Source organism: Linepithema humile, chromosome 1 (genome assembly GCF_040581485.1).
Source record: "Linepithema humile isolate Giens D197 chromosome 1, Lhum_UNIL_v1.0, whole genome shotgun sequence".
NCBI lineage: Eukaryota > Metazoa > Arthropoda > Insecta > Hymenoptera > Formicidae > Linepithema > Linepithema humile.
Genome location: NC_090128.1, coordinates 23,874,200 through 23,893,363, shown reverse-complemented (window position 1 = coordinate 23,893,363; position 19,164 = coordinate 23,874,200). Strand labels below are relative to the sequence as shown.

The window sequence follows — 19,164 nt, the reverse complement described above, 5'->3', positions numbered from 1 at the left end:
TAAAAATAATTAAAAATTCTTTTTTTTCACTATTGATACTTTATTCACAATTGTTTATAATTGATTTTGCAGTTGCGCCATCGTTTGATACGCATTTGCTGAACGACTTGGTGGTGCGCGCTGGTCAGAAGATCAGCTACAACATTCCCATCGTGGCATCACCTAAACCGAAGACAACGTGGAATCGCGATGGAGTGAACATCGTGGCCGATGCGCGTCACGAGATGTACACCACAAACACCGAAACATCCTTCGAGATTCCGTTCTCCGTTCGTGATGACACTGGACGCTATACTTTGACATTAGAGAACGAGCATGGTAGCTTCAGGTATAATTGAGAAATATATAATAATAAGTATACAAGAAGCGATTTTAATATTAAGTCTTCGATTAAATATTTTTCAACAATACAAAATTTTTAAATTAAATTAATCTACATCAAATATAATACAATTACAATTGGAAAACATAATAGTAAATTATAATAAGAATTTTAATAATGAAAAGGTTTAGAATTTCTTATAATTAATCTTATTGTAATTAATGTTATTAATGTTATTAACTTAGTAATTTAATTATACTTTGGATAATTAGCAATTAAAAATGAGCGATGATATTTTTAGCGCCAGCGCAAGAGTCACAGTCCTCGACAGACCAGCGCCACCGGAGAAACCGCTGGAGGTCAGCAACGTTACCAAAGAGGGTTGCCATCTGACTTGGGGACATCCTCTCGACGACGGCGGCAGTCCCATTCTACATTACGTCATCGAGAAGATGGATCTGTCACGTGGTACTTGGTCCGATGCCGGCATGAGCATGGTGCTGAGCCACGAGGTCAGCCGTTTGACTCATCGCAAGGAATACCTGTTCCGCGTCAAGGCTGTAAACAACATTGGAGAATCAGACCCACTCGAGACTACAAAGAGCATAATCGCGAAGAACGAATTCGGTAAGTAAATAAGCAAAATTCCACATTCAAATAAGAGTGATATTATTATTAAATAAAATTTCTACAGTTTAGTCGATATAAATTTATATAAAATCTGAAAGCTTCTGAAAGTTCTCTGAAGTGTAATGTCATATAACAATTAATAGCATATTAATTTAAAATACAATCTTAAATATATTATTTTAAAAATAATAATATTAAATATACATTCTTTACTTTTAGATGAACCAGACGCGCCTGGCAAACCTCAGATTACGGATTGGGACAAGGATCACGTGGATCTGCAATGGCCAGCACCGAAGAATGACGGCGGATCGCCGATCAAAGGCTACATTGTTCAGAAGAAAGAAAAGGGCAGTCCTTACTGGGTGAATGCGGTGCATGTGCCGGCGGATCAAACCAACACAACCGTTCCAGATCTGACCGAAGGCCAGGAGTATGAGTTCCGAGTGATTGCTGTGAACGCTGCCGGTCAATCCGAGCCGTCTGAACCTAGCGATCTCGTCACAGCTAAACCTCGTTACCGTAAGCTCTTTAATTAATTAATATTATAATTAAAATCAATTGATTTACATTCTCAAATTTTTATGTATGGCAAACTTTATTATATTATCACAGAATATTTTACAGTTGGATATTAATTATTTCTATAAATTTTTTAAATATGTTAATTTAATATATATTTGTGTTGGACAAACATATGATTTTCTTTAATTTTTTAGTGGCTCCGAAGATCAAGACGCCTTTGCAAGACGTTCGTATCAAGGCTGGACTAATCTTCCACGTGGACATCGATTTCATCGGCGAACCGACGCCGGAAGTTACCTGGAGCGTAGGAACCAACGAGTTGACTTCCAACGACAGGACGACGATTACATCAATCGGCTATCACACGATTGTACACATCGTTAATGCTAAGAGATCTGATTCGGGACTGTATCATCTATTGCTGAAGAACAGTAGCGGCATAGATGAGGGCAGTTTCCAAATGACTGTTCTAGACAAACCCGGACCACCAGAGGGTCCTTTGCAGTACGAAGAAATCACGAGCCAATCCGTCACACTCTCGTGGAAGCCACCCAAGGATAATGGCGGCAGCGAGCTTACGTAAGTTAATATACAGGAAATATTATTTTTGAAATAAATTACTAATAATTTTCTACAATACATCTAGTTTATATTTTATGAGTTTTTATATATTGGACTTTTAAATCATATAAATAACAAATTTATTTTATACATATATTGTAATTTTATATAAAAGTTACTCAGTTTTTATCATTAAAAATTATAAATTTTATAATTTGCACCAAAAATTAACAAGTGAAATGATAGCAGTAAAATAGTTTCTCACATATATTTATTTTGTTCTTTATAGTGGATACGTTATCGAGAAACGCGATCTTACACACGGTGGCGGCTGGGTGCCAGCAGTTACACATGTTAATCCGAAGTATAATCATGCGACTGTGCCAAGATTGCTCGAAGGAACCACGTATGAATTCCGTGTTTCTGCGGAAAACCTACAGGGTCGCTCCGAGCCATTGACGACAGATCGATCAGTTGTTGCGAAGAATCAATTCGGTGAGTACTTTCATTAAAATATCAAAGGAAGTATTGAAATATATTTAAATAACTTAATTTGAACAATGTATAGTAAATAATTGTTTGAAAAAAAAAGAAATAAATTTTAAATTTTTTGCCTAAACTCTTTTTAATAACTGTAGAATATAAATTATCAACATAATATTGACTTTTCAATATGTAATTTTAAATTTTAAATTCATAGATGCAAAAATTAATTTTTTTAAATGTTAAGTTTTGTTACTTACTTTTTTGTTTGTTAATTACATATTTTTACGTTCAATTATTCAGTGGTCCCTGGTCAACCTGGCAAGCCAGAATGCGTGGACGCTGATAAGGACCACATCAAGATCAAATGGACGCCGCCCATCAGCAACGGCGGTTCCAAGATCATCGGCTACGACGTGGAACGTCGCGATCGCGCTACCGGTCGCTGGATAAAACAAAACAAGGAACCCGTCAAATACCCCGAGTACTACGACGATCATGTAACCGAGGGTCATCAGTACGAGTATCGCGTATCGGCCATAAATGCCGCCGGTGCCGGAAAACCAAGCGAGACCTCGTCCGCGTTCACGGCTAAGCCTATGCGGGAGAAGCCAAAACTCAATTTGGATGCTCTGATCGGCCGCAAGATCAAAGTTCGAGCCGGGGAACCGATCAATGTCAATATACCATTGTCCGGCGCGCCCACGCCGAAGATCGAATGGACCAAGGACGGAAAATCGCTCTTGGAAACTCTTCGTATATCGGTATGTAATCTATTTTTTAATAAAATTTTAATAATTATTTTTATTGTCATATTCATTATTTTAATAAATGTAACAGTAATTTAAGGTGTCAACATAAAAAAAACTACATTAAAGACATTTTTATATATTACAACGGAAAGAACACTTTTGCTGAAAGATCTAAAGATTGTGCCAGATACAAATCTGAAAATAAATTTTGTTGGACAATCGAAATTTATCAATAGAGCACTCGATTTTTTTCATATCGTAGCAAAAAGTTTTGACGATTCATCAATCAAAATCGAGTGTTCTATTGACAAATTTCGAATGTCCAACAAAATTTACTTTCAGATTTGTATCTCTGTTTTTTTAGATCTTTCAGCAAAAGTGTTCTTTCTGTGTACGTACTTTAGTAAAATACAATTTGTACCCAGACTGTGGTAATTATATTTTTGTTGTAATTATTATGAAGATATATCTAAAAATTCTGTTCTCTATATAAAATTAATTTTATCGAATTTTATTTTATTTTTGTATTTTGCTCTACTATATTTTTAGACCGAGACCAAGAGCGACCGAACGCAACTGCTGATCGAGAAATCCGTGCGGGATGACAGCGGCATGTACACCATAACTGCGTCAAATGAACATGGCAAAGATTCGGCCGACATCGAAGTAATAGTCGTGGATAAACCCGGACCACCCCAGGGTCCTCTGCAGTACACCGGCACGACACAAGAATCCGTCGGACTATCCTGGAACCCACCAGTGGACGACGGTGGATCCGACATTACGAATTACATAGTTGAAGTGTCGGATTACGGGTCTGACAATTGGCGACAAGTACCTGGCTACGTGCCCAGAACGAGCTTCACGGCGAAGGGCCTGATTGAAGGCAAAAAGTACGTTTTCAGAGTTCGCGCTGAGAATATGTACGGAGTCTCGGAGCCCTTGGAGGGCAAACCTGTAGTCGCCAAGAGTCCTTATGATCCGCCAGACGCGCCGAGTCAGCCTGAAATACTTGGCTATACTCCTAACAGCTGCAGTCTCACCTGGAATCCGCCTCTCAACACCGGCGGAAAGCCTATCACTGGTAAGTTGTTACAAATAATTTATTTTACAATTGTACTTAAATCCAAAATTTTCAAAGACTCTTCCAATTAAATCACAAAATATCAAGAAATATTTATTTTATTTATGTTATAGTCAAAACAATGCTGAAAAAATTTATAAATAATTAACATTATTTTAATTATCTTCCTTAGGTTATTACGTAGAGAGGCGTGAGCGTGGCGGCGAATGGTTGAAGGTCAACAACTACCCGACTCCGAACACGACATTTACCGTGCAGGATCTTCACGAAGGTTCGCGATACGAATTTAGAGTGATCGCTGTGAACGAGGCTGGACCAGGCAAACCTAGCAAGCCCACTGAGCCCATCACAGCCGGGCACCAACGCCGTAAGTATTTTCTAATCATTAATAAGATCACATTATAATAAAAACAATTTAGGAGCAATAAATTTATTTGTTCCACTGTAATTTAAATACTTTATTTTAGAATTTTTTGTAATTATGAATTTGTATTTTTACTTAATTTTGACAATAATATTTTCAAATTTAATTTGCCTTATATATTTTATTCAAATTGATATAGTGTTAAACTTATTACATTATCATTAATTCTATAGTACGTCCTGATGCACCTGAGCCGCCTAAACCAGATAGAATCACCAAGGACTCGGTGACTCTAAGCTGGCGTCCGCCACGAAGCGACGGTGGTGCGAAGATCAGAGGCTACATCATCCAGAAGAAGGCTAAAAATGATGACGACTGGTCGGACGTGAACGGTGCTCCCATACCGAACAACGTGTATACCGTGCCAAAATTGAAGGAGGGCGAAGAATACCTCTTCAGAGTGATTGCAGTGAATGACGTCGGTAACAGCGATCCGAGTCGACCCAGCAACCCCATCGTCATCGAAGAACAGCCCAACAAACCGGTCATGGATCTCGGCGGAGTTCGCGACATTACTGTTCGCGCCGGCGAGGACTTCTCCATTCATGTGCCTTACATTGGCTTCCCCAAACCAACCGCCACGTGGTTCGCCAACGATGTTGTTAAGGACGAAACTGATTCGCGCGTCCATCAGCAGCTGGCCGATGATTTCGCCAGGTATGTCTTGGCAGTATGAATTTTATGAAATTGAAAATTATTGAAATAAAATATATCCTAGAATTTAATTCTTAAAAAAAAATTTATGATGAAATCCAACTGCTTTGCAGTAAAGAAGTGGAAATAATTGATTATGCTAATAGATTAAATAAAAATTTATAGTATAATAAAAAATAAAATCTTTTACTGTAGCTTGGTGGTGAAGAATGCGAAACGTACGGACGGAGGACAATACAGACTTCAACTGCGCAACTCGTCCGGCTTTGATACGGCGACCGTCAACGTTAAGGTTCTCGATCGTCCTGCACCACCTGAGAATCTCCGTGCGGATGAGTTCGGCGGTGATGCTCTCACACTCTTCTGGACCCCGCCTAAAGACAACGGCGGTGCTGATATCACAAATTATGTGATTGAGAAGAAGGAACCGAAGTCCGCCACGTGGTCCAAGGTGAGAAACGTTGTAAAACTATTATTTGATTAAAAATTAAACTCGTATTTATTATTTTATAGAATATTCATTACTATTAAAATAAAAAAAATTAATTCTGACTAGATAAATGAAAAAAAATTATTCTTCCTCAAATAGCAATATCATAATAAAAAAGTTTTTCAACTAATAATTATTTTTTGCAAAAAGATCTTTGTGAGAAAAAATTAAGTAGAAAAAAATGTATGTTTAGTGTAATATTATAGTCTAAAGAAAGGAAATTTGCAGGTAAGCAGCTATGTCACGACGCCATTTGTGCGAGTCAGGAATTTGACAGTCGGTCAAGTCTATGAATTCCGAGTGATGGCCGAGAATCAGTACGGCACATCGGATCCGGTAACGACGATTGATCCGATCAAAGCGAGGCATCCGTTCGATCCACCGGGTGCTCCTGGCGCACCGCGTGGCGTGGAGACCACCGAAGATAGCATTACCATCACGTGGAGCAAGCCGCGTCACGACGGTGGTTCGCCGATCATTGGATACGTCGTCGAGAAGCGTCTCTTGAGCGAGGACAAATGGGTTAAAGCCACCCCCGCTCTGGTGCACGACACTACTTACAAGTGAGCAATTTGTGTCATACAATTTGTAAAAGATACAGTCTTTGCTAATGCTTTATTAATTTATCTTTCTCGCGATCTCGTAGGGTCACTGGACTGATCGAGAATCATGATTACGAATTCCGCGTAGCTGCGGAAAATGCCGCCGGTCGTGGACCGTGGAGTTCCAACTCCGACGTCATTCGTGCCAGTGCTCCACCATGTGAGTAATAAATAATATTATACTCTAGATTAAAAAATTATACATTTCAATAATTGTAATGATAAAATTATTAGAAAGAGAAATTTTGCTTATGAAAGAAATTTTTAAAATCAAAATTAAGCGCATGTAAATATGTAAAACTTCGGAACAATGTCAATTTCTTTTTTACAAAAATTTATTTTTAACTTTTATCTTTAAATATTTTTATTTATTTAATTTATTCTCAATAATTATGTTACAAATATTTTAAAATAAGATCTAAAGTTAGAATCAAAGATACATTTTTTTAAACTTTTTTCAGTATCTTTAAAATTTTGTCAGTTGAATTGATTTAAATTTGCTTGATTATTAATCGTGATTCTTAATTTTCATGTTTTGAGTGTAATTCAAAATATCAATCGTTTTGTTACAGTCCCGCCAAAGATTACGAGCGATCTCAGCATCCGCGATATGACTGTAATTGCTGGAGAACCCTTCACCATCACGGTGCCTTATTCAGCCAATCCCAAGCCGAGACCGAACTGGTCCATCAACGGCGAGGAAGTGCTCACGAGCGAAAGAATCAAATTCGAGACGACCGATGTAGCTTCTCAATTTATAAACAAGAAAGCAACAAGGTCAGACACCGGAACGTACACGATATATCTCACGAACACCGTTGGCACGGATTCCGCTTCGTGCAAAGTTCTCGTTGTCGGTAAGTTTTTCGTTTACATTAATTGAATTCTTTATTTGTCTTTTTCTTATCGTTTAATTATTATTAAATTAATTCTTCTTAACTCTTTGCTTTTTATTTATTTAGCAATAATTTTATTTATTTGTAAAATGATACAATCTTTTATATAAATATTTATGTGAAAAATTCTATAAACAATAAATTTTAGAAACATATATAGTTATGAAATTATTTTCTCCTTAGATAAACCGTCACCGCCTTTGGCGCCTCTGGATATCTCAGATATCACTCCAGAAACCTGCACATTATCGTGGAAACCACCCTTCGACGATGGCGGTTCGCCGATCACAAACTACATTGTCGAGAAATTGGATCCAGCTGGTGTAAGTGTTTAAAAAATTCTAATAATTATTTGAAAAATAACTTTTTCTCAACATTGCACAAAATATGTCAGTGTCTACATTGATCTCTGATTTCTTTCAGTTCTGGGTGAAACTCAGCAGCTTTGTGAGAAACACGCATTATGACGTGATTGGTTTGGAGCCGAATCGCACGTACAACTTCCGTGTGAGAGCAGAGAATCAATACGGCGTGTCTGATCCTCTACAGGCTGATGAGCCGATAACGGCCAAGTTTCCCTTCACGGTGCCAGATCCACCTGGACAGCCGCGTATCATCGACTGGGACACCTCCAACGCCACGGTGGTCTGGACGAAACCATTGTCTGATGGCGGATCTCGCATTCAGGTGCATATTATTGATATACAAAGAAAATATTTCGAATTTTATGAAATTTTTTTTGAAATATATATATAATATATATATCTTGTATTATGTATTATATAAATATATATATATCAATTTTATGAATTTCTTTTAAACATAAAATTTATTTTGGAATTATTTCTAAAATTTGTGCTTCTTGCATATAGCATATTTATTATTTTGGTGATTTGTTAAATTTTAATCTACAAGTAAATATTTAATTACAGGGTTACAAGATCGAGTTCCGTGATCCTGCTGAAGATGTGCAATGGCGCGTGGCGAACGACTATCTCTTTAAGGACACAACTTACGTGTGCTACGGTCTACAAAGCGGCCACGAGTATGAGTTCAGAATCCGCGCAAAGAATGCGGCTGGCTTCAGCAAACCGAGCCCGCCATCCGCACCGTTCAGACTGAAGAGCAAGTTCAACGTGCCATCGCCGCCTGGCACACCGCAAGTTACTAAAGTCGGCAAAAACTACGTCGATCTACGCTGGGAACCACCCGTGTCCGACGGCGGCAGTAGAATTACTGGTTACGTGATCGAGAAACGCGAAGTCGGCAGCGCAATGTGGTCCAAGTGCAACGAGTACAACGTCGTCGACACCGAATACACGGTTATGCACTTGATCGAACGCGGCGATTACGAGTTCAGGATCTTCGCGGTGAACGCGGCCGGCAGATCCCAGCCGAGCTCGTGCACCACACCGGTAAAGATTTGCGAGGTCGAGGGCGGCGAGAAACCGGAATTCATCAGAAATCTGCCCATCAGTCAAATTATACCGCTCGGAAAAACGCTTGTTCTCGAATGCGAGGCCACGGGTAAACCTCTACCGACAGCCAGGTCAGAACATTATTTAATATTTCTAATATTTCAATTATAGTTTTATTACTTGGATCAAAATTAATATTCAGGAATAAATGTTTTAAAAATTAAACTTGATGGTTAAAGTTCTCATAAGAGTACTTTTTTTGTTATGTTTGTTACGATTTATTTTAATTGATTTATTATAATTTATTACTCAACAACTATAATAATTATTTTATAGTAAAGAACTGTCATGGTTAATTTATGAAAAAAAGCTTCAAAATTATTACACGTACATTTACGCCGTTTATAATATCTAATTGTCAATATGGCAGCGCTGTCAGCGCGATCATTGACGTCGTACGGTCAGAGAATAGCCGTCCAATGATTCCTCTGCTCCGTATAAACTTCAAGCAATTATTATATCTGTGTTCACTCAAGTACATCCATAAGTACATGTGTTTTTTATACGGAAAATTGCATTTTTTATGGTCTTTTTTTCAATTTTTCCGTACTTTCCCCGTTGTCTAGAGAAAAATGGACTTTACCACATGATTTTACGGTATAAAATTTATAAGAAACCATTTGTAGTTTTGGTTCCACACCATGGGCCAAAATCGACCTATTTTTAACATCCTCCTTTACTTGATATATTCTTTAATCTACATTGCAATATTAATATTGATACAAATTAACAAATTATTCAATAATGTTTACATATATCGATAATTAATATTACGTATGAATTCTCTGTTGTTTTCCTAACTTTATTTTGATGTTGCAATTGTATTCTCAATTTATTCAGGTGGTTGAAGAATGGTCGCGAAATTACGCTAGGCGGCCGCTTCCGCGCCGAAGCGATCAACGGCATTTATAGGCTGGTAATCTCTGAAGTATGGGACGCGGACGACGGTGACTACAGCTGCCAGATTTCCAATCCGCTCGGCATTGCCACGACTACGTGCAGATTGAAGATCGGTACACCGCCGCGTATCGAACGCATGCCGGGTGATCTCTATCTACCGGAAGGCGACAACACGAAGATCAAGATCTACTACAGCGGCGATCAGCCAATGGAGGTGACGCTGAAAAAAGACGGACAGAAAATTGTGGAAACCACGCACATCAAGTATACCGTCTTCGACGAGTATCTCATCATCTTTATCAAGGATATCCAAAAGGACGACGGCGGCACTTACGATCTGTCCATCTCGAACGACAGCGGCAGCGTCAGCGCTTCCTTCACCGTGTACATCACCGGACTGCCTGGACCGCCGACTGGACCGCTCGACGCCTCAGACATCGACAAACATACCTGCACCCTGTCCTGGCATCCACCCAAGTACGACGGCGGTCTTCGGGTGACCCATTACGTGGTGGAACGTCGCGACGTCAGCCATACGCACTGGATCATCGTGTCTTCCTTCTGCAGAGACACTACCTTCGTCGTGCAGGGTCTGACTGAGGGCCAGGAGTACCTCTTCCGGGTGATGGCGGCCAACGACAACGGTATGGGTCCGCCGCTCGAGGGTGCCAATCCGATCAGGGCGAAGGCGCCGTTTGATCCGCCAGGACCGCCGGGCACGCCCAAAGTCACCGAGGTTGGCGGCGACTTTGTTAATCTCTCGTGGGAGAAACCGGAAACAGACGGCGGCGCCAAGATCCAGGGTTACTGGATCGACAAACGTGAGGTCGGCAGTCAGGCCTGGCAGCGCGTAAACGCTAGTATCTGCCTGCCGACGCAGATCAACATCAGCAATCTGATCGAGGGCAGGCAGTACGAGTTCCGAGTGTTCGCGCAGAACTCAGCTGGGCTCAGTCCGGAATCGAAGGCCTCGACTTCCGTGAAGATCGTTGATCCGCAGGCGGCGAAGCCTCCGGAGATCATTCAACCTCTCAACAAGGTTTGTGTCTAGCAATTGACACAATTGATTTCCAAAAAATCCAAGAAATATCAGAAAAAAGATTAGAATGTTGTTTAAAATGTGGTAAAAAATGAATTTTTTTACAGAATCTTATTTTTAAAAGAATTTTTAAAATAATTTTAAGATAAAATATTGAAATTAAACATTTTTTTCAATATCCATCTTTTTTTTTCTTGTCTTTTAGATCCAAGACAAAGCAATTAACTCTTTCTATTTATTTTATTAGGTGAATTGCGTCCAGAATCACAACGCACACTTCCAGTGCAAGATCATCGGCACGCCGAGACCGACCATCACGTGGTTCAAAGGCGCCCGCGAGATCGTGAGCGGCAGTCGCTACAACATTTATTCCGAGGGCGACACTCACAATCTTATCATCCACGACGTGTTCGGCGAAGACGCTGACGAGTACTTCTGCCGCGCGGTGAACAAGTGCGGCGTGAAGTCGACGAAGAGCGAGCTCTTCATCAAGACGCCACCGAAACTGAACGTGCCGCCGCGATTCCGTGACACCGCCTTCTTCGACAAGGGCGTGAACGTCGTCATCAAAATTCCGTTCACCGGTTACCCGAAGCCGAAAATCACGTGGGTGCGCGAGGGCGAGGTGATTGAATCCGGCGGTCATTACGCCGTCGAGGTGAAGGAGCGCCACGCCATACTGACAATCCGCGATGGTAGTCGTATCGACTCCGGCCCGTATCGCATCACCGCCGAGAACGATCTCGGCCAGGATACGGCCATCATCAAGATTCAAATCAGCGATCGGCCGGACCCGCCCAGATTCCCGCAGGTAGATAACGTCGGCCACGACTCGCTCGCGGTCAGCTGGAAACCACCGGTGTGGGACGGCGGCAGCAACATCACCAACTACGTAGTGGAGAAGCGCGAGCATCCGATGAGCAGCTGGATCCGCGCCGGCCACACTCGGTTCTGCACGCTCGCGGTGACCGGTCTGAGCCCCGGCAAGCAGTACGACTTCCGGGTGTGCGCGGAGAACATCTACGGCCGATCCGATCCGAGCGAGGTGACGCCGCTGATAACCACGAAGGGCGTGATCAAGCGCGAGTTCAAGAAGAAGGAATACGAGGTGGACGCGAGCGGCAAGAAGATCCGCGGACGCGAGGACGAAAAGCCGCGCGATTACGACCAGTTTGTGTTCGACGTGTACAGCAAGTACGTGCCGCAACCGGTCGAGATCAAGCACACTTCGGTTTACGACAAGTACGACATTCTCGAGGAGATCGGCACCGGCGCGTTCGGTGTGGTGCACCGTTGCCGAGAGAGAACCACCGGCAACATCTTCGCCGCCAAGTTCATCCCGGTGTCACACGTGATGGAGAAGGAACTGATCAGGAAGGAGATCGACATCATGAATCAGCTGCACCATCCCAAGCTGATCAATCTGCACGATGCCTTTGAGGACGACGACGAGATGGTGCTGATATTCGAGTTGTAAGTATCCACTTTGGGCAAAAAAAACTGCAATTAAACTTTGACGGCCAGCTGTGACGATTTTGCGTTATCCTTGATCTCGATCATTTGTCTCTTCAGCCTGTCCGGCGGCGAGCTCTTCGAGAGGATCACAGCCGAGGGTTACACCATGTCCGAAGCGGAAGTCATCAATTATATGAGGCAGATTTGCGAGGGCGTCAAGCACATGCACGAAAAGAACATCATTCATCTCGGTAAGATGTTTATATTTTAATAGTTTTCTTGTGATATGAAATTTATTATTTATCTCGCTTGTAATGTGAAAAAGAATCGTCAAAAAATATATTTATCAATATTTAATAATAAAAAGGATTTATATTTTAGTAATAATTGGTAATAATTGCTATGGTATTGTTGTTATCATAATTAATTCATTAAATATATTTTTTTCATCATATAACGCGACTTTTTTCAGACATCAAACCTGAGAACATCATGTGCCAAACTCGCAACAGCACCAACGTAAAACTGATCGACTTCGGTCTAGCCACTAAACTCGATCCGAATGAAGTAGTAAAGATCAGCACAGGCACGGCCGAGTTTGCCGCTCCGGAAATCGTCGAGCGCGAACCAGTCGGTTTTTACACCGACATGTGGGCCTGCGGTGTGCTGGCTTATGTTCTGTAAGTAGATCTTATTTTTTTACCATTGAATTGCTATAAAGAAAAAAAAATGACTTCTAGCAATTAATGATAAAATTACAAATAAATTAAGAATTTTTTTATTGTATTATTATTACATTATTATTATAATTATAATATTTAGACTGAGCGGTCTTTCGCCATTTGCCGGTGATAACGATATCGAGACCCTGAAAAACGTGAAGGCGTGTGACTGGGACTTCGACGAGGAGGCATTCCGCGATGTTTCCGAAGAAGGCAAAGATTTTATCAGAAGATTACTCGTCAAAAACAAAGAGTATGTTCTCTACATCAATGTTGTCCATTTTTCCTCCAGTTATATCTTCCTTTCTTTTCTCTATCACGCGTATATTTATTTTTTTATTCTTCAGAAAGCGTATGACCGCACACGAGTGTCTCCTTCATCCATGGTTAACCGGCGACCATAGCAAGTGGACCAACCCGATCGCTAGCAGCCGTTACCTCAGCATCAGAGACAGACTGCGTGCCAAGTATGAAAATTGGGACAAATACGTCCTTCCCATCGGCCGCCTAGCTGAATACTCGTCGCTTAGAAAGCTCCTAATCGAGAAATACAGAATTTACGACTCCTGCTTCGGTGAGCAATTAATATATAATCATAATTTCTCTATTTAATTAAGCATGTTTAAACAATTCCAATTAATCTTCAGACGTATGATAAAAATTTCACAATTATATAATAATTCTTAAATTAATAATTTACATTTTTACAGATCGTCGACAAGCGGCACCCAGATTCGTAATCAAACCGCAAAGCGCGTTCGCTTACGAGGGGCAAAGCGTGAAGTTCACTTGTCGCGTAATCGCGATCGCGGCACCGACCCTGACTTGGTCGCACAACAACCAGGAGCTACGACAATCCGTGAAATTCATGAAACGATACCACGGCGACGATTACACCTTCATCATCAACAGGGTGAAATTGGAAGACAGAGGAGAATATATCATACGTGCGGAGAATCATTATGGCTATCGCGAGGAAGTTGTCTTCCTTAATGTACAACGTAAGTATTTCTATCAAAATTTTATATAATCCGTAATTACATAATCTCTCGGAAGAAGGATATATAATTTTTAATATTGATTAATGTTGAATATAATTAATCAAATTTTCCATTTCTATCTGTTTTATAGAATTATGTTATTTAGAAGATAAATTTTTGTTTCTGTTCAGTTTTGTATCGTTCCTGTGTTATTTTAGCACTGCCAAGAGAAATTCCGAAGTACAGGCCTGAACTGCATCCGGTACGCAGACGAGAACCTCTTGGCTACAACGTCTGGCTAGAAATGATCGAGTCGGCGCCGAGCTTCACCTTCCTACTGCGACCACGTGTCATTCAAATCAGGCAAACTTGCAAATTGCTCTGTTGTCTGAGCGGCAATCCACCGCCCACTGTGAAATGGTACAAGGATAGGGAGGAATTATCCAAATATAATTATCCCATGAGCAACGCTGACGGCGTCGTCTCGATGGAGATAATTGACTGTAAACCGGAAGACAGCGGCAAATATCGTTGTGTAGCTACCAACAAGCACGGCAAGGACGAGACTAGTTGCGTGGTTATCGTAGAAGGTAATAAATTATTAAATCAAATGAACATATAGGATATTATATTGCAGGGTAGGAAATTATAAATAATTAGACTTGAATACGATGATTTTGTAAAGCTCTAAAACTTTTTGAATTTATGTAAATTAATTCGAATTTTTTTAAAAGTGATCATTGTTTTGATCAAATCTTTAATTAGAATTCTAAAAATAAAAATAAATTAATTTCATATTGCATAAGATTTATATTCGGTTTTATTTTTGAAATATAAATCTATAGTATATTTTTGTTCTCTATTTTTTTACAGTCAATGATAAAATTGATAATAATTTTTGTGTAATCTATGCCGATTTTTCTATGAAGCAGACTTCATTGAGCGTTTGTTTGTAGGCACTGGAGAAACGGAGGAGCAAGTAAAATTAGCGCACGATTTCCTACATTCCGGAGGTAGAGCTATTTAAGAGCTTACCCCGTTTGCCACCTTCTTCCTTTCTTATCACAAGCAATGCTTTATTTAAGCCATGCAATTTTTATTTTGTCCATGTGTTTGTCAACGTACATCATCAAGCTTTTTTAGAGATCATAAATATGTATAAGTCATGTAACTACGATGCCATGTACATAAAAACCCCTCGCAATATACACATTTAACATTTGATTATATTATTTAAATCCAAGTAACTGAAATTTCATTCGTCCAAGTAGATTTAAAAATAACGATTTGCTTGTATTGTTTTATAATTACTAGTTTTTTTTATATCTTATATATGCACATTTGAATTAATTTTCTCGTTTCTTTTCGTAGTTTTATTAGTTTTATAATTTTTTGCAATTACATAAGTCTTGTGAATTTTATTACAAATTTTGTTATTAAAAAATTGCGCATGAACACATTATTTTACTATTTAATAATGAATAATTTCGTTATAAGATCGAAGGTATATCGAGCAACCGCTGAAACCGGCACCACCGCCGATCGTGACAGTCCACAAGTCTAGCGGTTATAGCGGCTATAGTTCCACCACTACTCAAGGTCAAACAACCTTATCGCACAATTCCACAACTTCCTCCTCGTATAAGGTTCGGGAAAATTTATATTAAATCTTATAATTTATATAAAATATAAATATATATTATATAATGCTATATAAATTCTTCAAAAAACAAATATGTTTATTATAAAATATACGTAAAACCAAATATATTTTATACTTTCTAACGAAATAAGATTATCGTTTAAATTGACATTACTAACATATTTTTCGATATATAATTTCAGGACAGCTCCAGCGTTAAAATTAACGAATCGTCCGACAAACGAAGCCTGAAAAAATATGGCTCGAAACTCGACACCACCGGCAGTCCATCTCGATCCAGGAGCTCCACAAAAGAACTCATCTGTAAGCGTATCATTTTTATGCCCTAAACGATTAGAATATGTAGCATATTTTTAATCTTGCTATTATGAATATTTAAGTACCTTCGGACGATTCGATGAGACCGCCACAGTTCGTCCAGAAATTGAAAAATCTCACGATTAACGACGGTGAACAACTAGAACTCACGGTCAAAGTCGACGGCGATCCGGAACCGCAAATTGCTTGGAATAAAGGCGGCAAGGTAGACAGATATAATTTTAAAATTAATTTTAGATAATTACGAATAAAATTTCGTTACTATTTGCTAACATTATTTATTGTAAATAAAATTGACAGACTAGAATTATGGTAATAATTAATGAATATAAAATGATTATAATTATTTTCAAAAATGTACTCGAAGTGTGCTTAAAATAGTGTAGAAAAATCAATTGTTTAAATTAATAACTGCGTTTGTACACATGAAAAATTTTTTTGCAGTTACTGAGCTCGTCGGAGATCGTCGATCTCAAATATAAGAACAGAGTAGCCACTCTCACGATTAACGAAGTATTCCCCGAGGACGAAGGCGAATATACGTGTGTTGCGACCAACAGTATCGGTAGTGATACGACATCCTGCAAACTGACTGTAAAACGTAAGAGTATCAAAAATTTTTATCGTTATTTCAATTTTATTGAATTTTAATTGAATTACCTATTTCTTTATTTTATTTAGAATATTTGGTAAAAGACGATGGCAAATGTCGATTTTGAAACTCAAAAAAAGAAAAACACGCTGCAAAATTTGATTTGTCTTTTCAGCCGCGCAGACCGCTGCCGGAAAGAAACAGAGTGACGACAAATCGCCGAAGATCGTAGACCACTTGACGAGCATGTACGTGAAGGATGGCGAGTCCGTAACGCTCAGCTGCCGAATAATCGGCGCCAAGAAATTCGACGTGGTGTGGCTGCACAACAACAAGGAAATCAAGCCCAGCAAGGACTTCCAGTACACAAACGAGGCTAATATTTATAAGCTAGTCATCGCCGAGATATTTCCCGAGGATTCCGGCACTTATACGTGCGAAGCTTTCAACGACGCAGGAGAGAGCTACTCGTCATGCACATTAAACGTACTCGGTAAGGAAAACATAAATGATATTCTAATATTAAGTAAAACGTAAAAGAAGTTGGGTTCTAATTTATAATACTCAATAATATGATTAAAAGATGAAAATACCTGGAACTTCTTTCAAATATCGTCAGCTGTAACATGATCTTGAGATATTTACGCTGTAATTTAAAGAGAAGAGATCGACCGAAATATTTTCTTGTTGCACGCGTTCTATCTTTCTTTCAGCTCCGAATGAAGAACCGAAAAGCCCAGCGTTCGCGACATTCCCGCAATCTGCCACAGTGAGCGAAGGCGAAGCAGTGACATTCACATGCAAGACTGACACCGCACCTTTGAAAGGTAAAATAATTTTACAATTATTTTAGCATTATTTTACATATTATATATTTTGATCGTTTTTCTTCACGTTTCCTCGCAATTAAACCATGCTAATAAATGACGCGAATATTCCAGTGACCTGGCTGAAGGACGGCAAGGCGATCCCCGAAACGAGCAGCAGATATCACTTCAGTTCGGACGGCAACACGTCCTTCGAGTTCGGCATCAAAACGTGCACGGCCACTGACGTCGGTCAATACGTGGCGCGTGCGATCGGCCAGAAGGGCGAGACAAACTCGGCGTTCGCCCTTAATGTCGTCAACCCGGGCGAGCTGTGAAATTGAGTTCAATTGAGGCTTATACATCAAATTATCATCACAGTCGACGATCGAATCGGAGTGTCTATTCTGATGTATTCTTCGCGGAGAACGTTTCTAGATCGATTCGCGAGTATAAGAGCGCACACGAATATTACGAGTAACGTTCTTCAAAAAGAATATATCTCCTCCGTTTTTTCGAAACGCCATTCGATTCATAGGCGTCGTGCCATCTCCGTTCGGTCGTCTTTACGCTTTCCACTGGCCTTTCAGCTTCTGCGATACTTAACGAGAATGTGCACGATGCAAACGAAGAGTCGAGAGCGATCGTTTTTAGAGTATACAATGTCCCTGTACAAAAAAAAAGAAAGGGAGGACCGTAAGACTAATATTACTCTGTCGCGTATTCTGTATGTAAATTATTCTGGAACGCTGTATTTTCTTCTTGTGTGTTTGTCATGGTGTCGCATGAATCGCGCGAATCCTCGAGACGCGGCTTACTTTTACAATGAGAATCCGAATTCGCGTCTCCGCACAGGCATTACGGATAGCACGCGCAACTTATTACGCTAAAATATTCGGCTTTGCTGTATTACACGACTCGGCATACACTCGAATACACAGATACTTGACGGTACATCGCGGTAGCACTCGAAAAAAAAAGGAAGACAGATATTTGTGGGATATATTAACGCCCGCACGCATGGTTTTTCCGATGAGACTGCCAGCATCCTCGAACATCCGAACATACTTTTTTAACATCTCAAAACCTCATCGGGGAAATCACTCGTGCGTGTTAAAGGAATGAATATGCGATATTGACGCGATGTGCCTTCTTATTCCACGTTAACGGTACGCACTGTCGTGTTATACTTGTTTGAAGACTGCTTCCGTCAGAAAATTTACGATAAAATAAAACTTATGTTTTAAAAAAAAATAAGCTCGTTATCATGTTATTCATACTAATGTAGACGATAAGTATAACTTCTACTACTTTTATAATTTCCCAGTTATAGTGGTTATATGTGTAACATCATGGTGAAAAAAGAAGTGTGATAAATTTTTGGCATACTTTAAAATTCGCGAAATTTATAAAAGATATTATTTCAGAAATTAAAGCTATTATGTTTTTTTTCAGATAATACACAAATGTAGTGGTCTTTTTCTGCAGTATTTCTGCGAATAGTACGTTTTCCGGATTCACGCGGATTTTTAGTTTTACTTCTACGTTTAATTACATGAATGGCACACACCAAGTTGTATAATCCAGGACCATCGATTAAGCGTTTAAATACGCTAAATTAATTACACTAAACAATCTTATGGACGCATGGAAAAGAGAAGAAAATGGAACCTTTTTAGAGAAAGTTATAACTTATCAGGTTGGTATATTCTATAATCTATATGTGTATACTATTATTCGATATTTTTACCGAAAATAAGTTATTCTATCTCGTGACACTAAAAAAAA

At 39.5% G+C, this 19,164-nt stretch overlaps 1 protein-coding gene across 50 annotated transcripts in view; it reads left to right on the top strand.

The window, feature by feature from the left end:
• Positions 1-18,633, top strand: part of bt (projectin protein bent) — a 92,484-nt gene extending 73,851 nt beyond the window's left edge. For all 50 annotated transcript variants that reach the window (XM_067347068.1, XM_067347067.1, XM_012363586.2 and 47 more), the window contains 32 exons: positions 73-328; positions 624-949; positions 1,172-1,474; positions 1,672-2,056; positions 2,328-2,533; positions 2,825-3,285; positions 3,823-4,357; positions 4,530-4,724; positions 4,955-5,438; positions 5,631-5,886; positions 6,154-6,488; positions 6,572-6,687; positions 7,100-7,384; positions 7,607-7,746; positions 7,847-8,110; positions 8,356-8,972; positions 9,742-10,840; positions 11,088-12,313; positions 12,413-12,546; positions 12,768-12,975; positions 13,118-13,270; positions 13,365-13,591; positions 13,728-14,018; positions 14,216-14,587; positions 14,954-15,010; positions 15,495-15,643; positions 15,843-15,963; positions 16,041-16,183; positions 16,423-16,579; positions 16,746-17,063; positions 17,284-17,397; positions 17,512-18,633. In XM_067347068.1, coding sequence (XP_067203169.1) covers positions 73-328; positions 624-949; positions 1,172-1,474; positions 1,672-2,056; positions 2,328-2,533; positions 2,825-3,285; positions 3,823-4,357; positions 4,530-4,724; positions 4,955-5,438; positions 5,631-5,886; positions 6,154-6,488; positions 6,572-6,687; positions 7,100-7,384; positions 7,607-7,746; positions 7,847-8,110; positions 8,356-8,972; positions 9,742-10,840; positions 11,088-12,313; positions 12,413-12,546; positions 12,768-12,975; positions 13,118-13,270; positions 13,365-13,591; positions 13,728-14,018; positions 14,216-14,587; positions 14,954-15,010; positions 15,495-15,643; positions 15,843-15,963; positions 16,041-16,183; positions 16,423-16,579; positions 16,746-17,063; positions 17,284-17,397; positions 17,512-17,714 — 10,136 coding nt within the window. In that variant the 3' untranslated portion in view covers positions 17,715-18,633. The remainder of the gene's footprint in view (positions 1-72; positions 329-623; positions 950-1,171; positions 1,475-1,671; positions 2,057-2,327; positions 2,534-2,824; positions 3,286-3,822; positions 4,358-4,529; positions 4,725-4,954; positions 5,439-5,630; positions 5,887-6,153; positions 6,489-6,571; positions 6,688-7,099; positions 7,385-7,606; positions 7,747-7,846; positions 8,111-8,355; positions 8,973-9,741; positions 10,841-11,087; positions 12,314-12,412; positions 12,547-12,767; positions 12,976-13,117; positions 13,271-13,364; positions 13,592-13,727; positions 14,019-14,215; positions 14,588-14,953; positions 15,011-15,494; positions 15,644-15,842; positions 15,964-16,040; positions 16,184-16,422; positions 16,580-16,745; positions 17,064-17,283; positions 17,398-17,511) is intronic.
• The last annotated feature ends 531 nt before the right edge of the window (positions 18,634-19,164 follow it).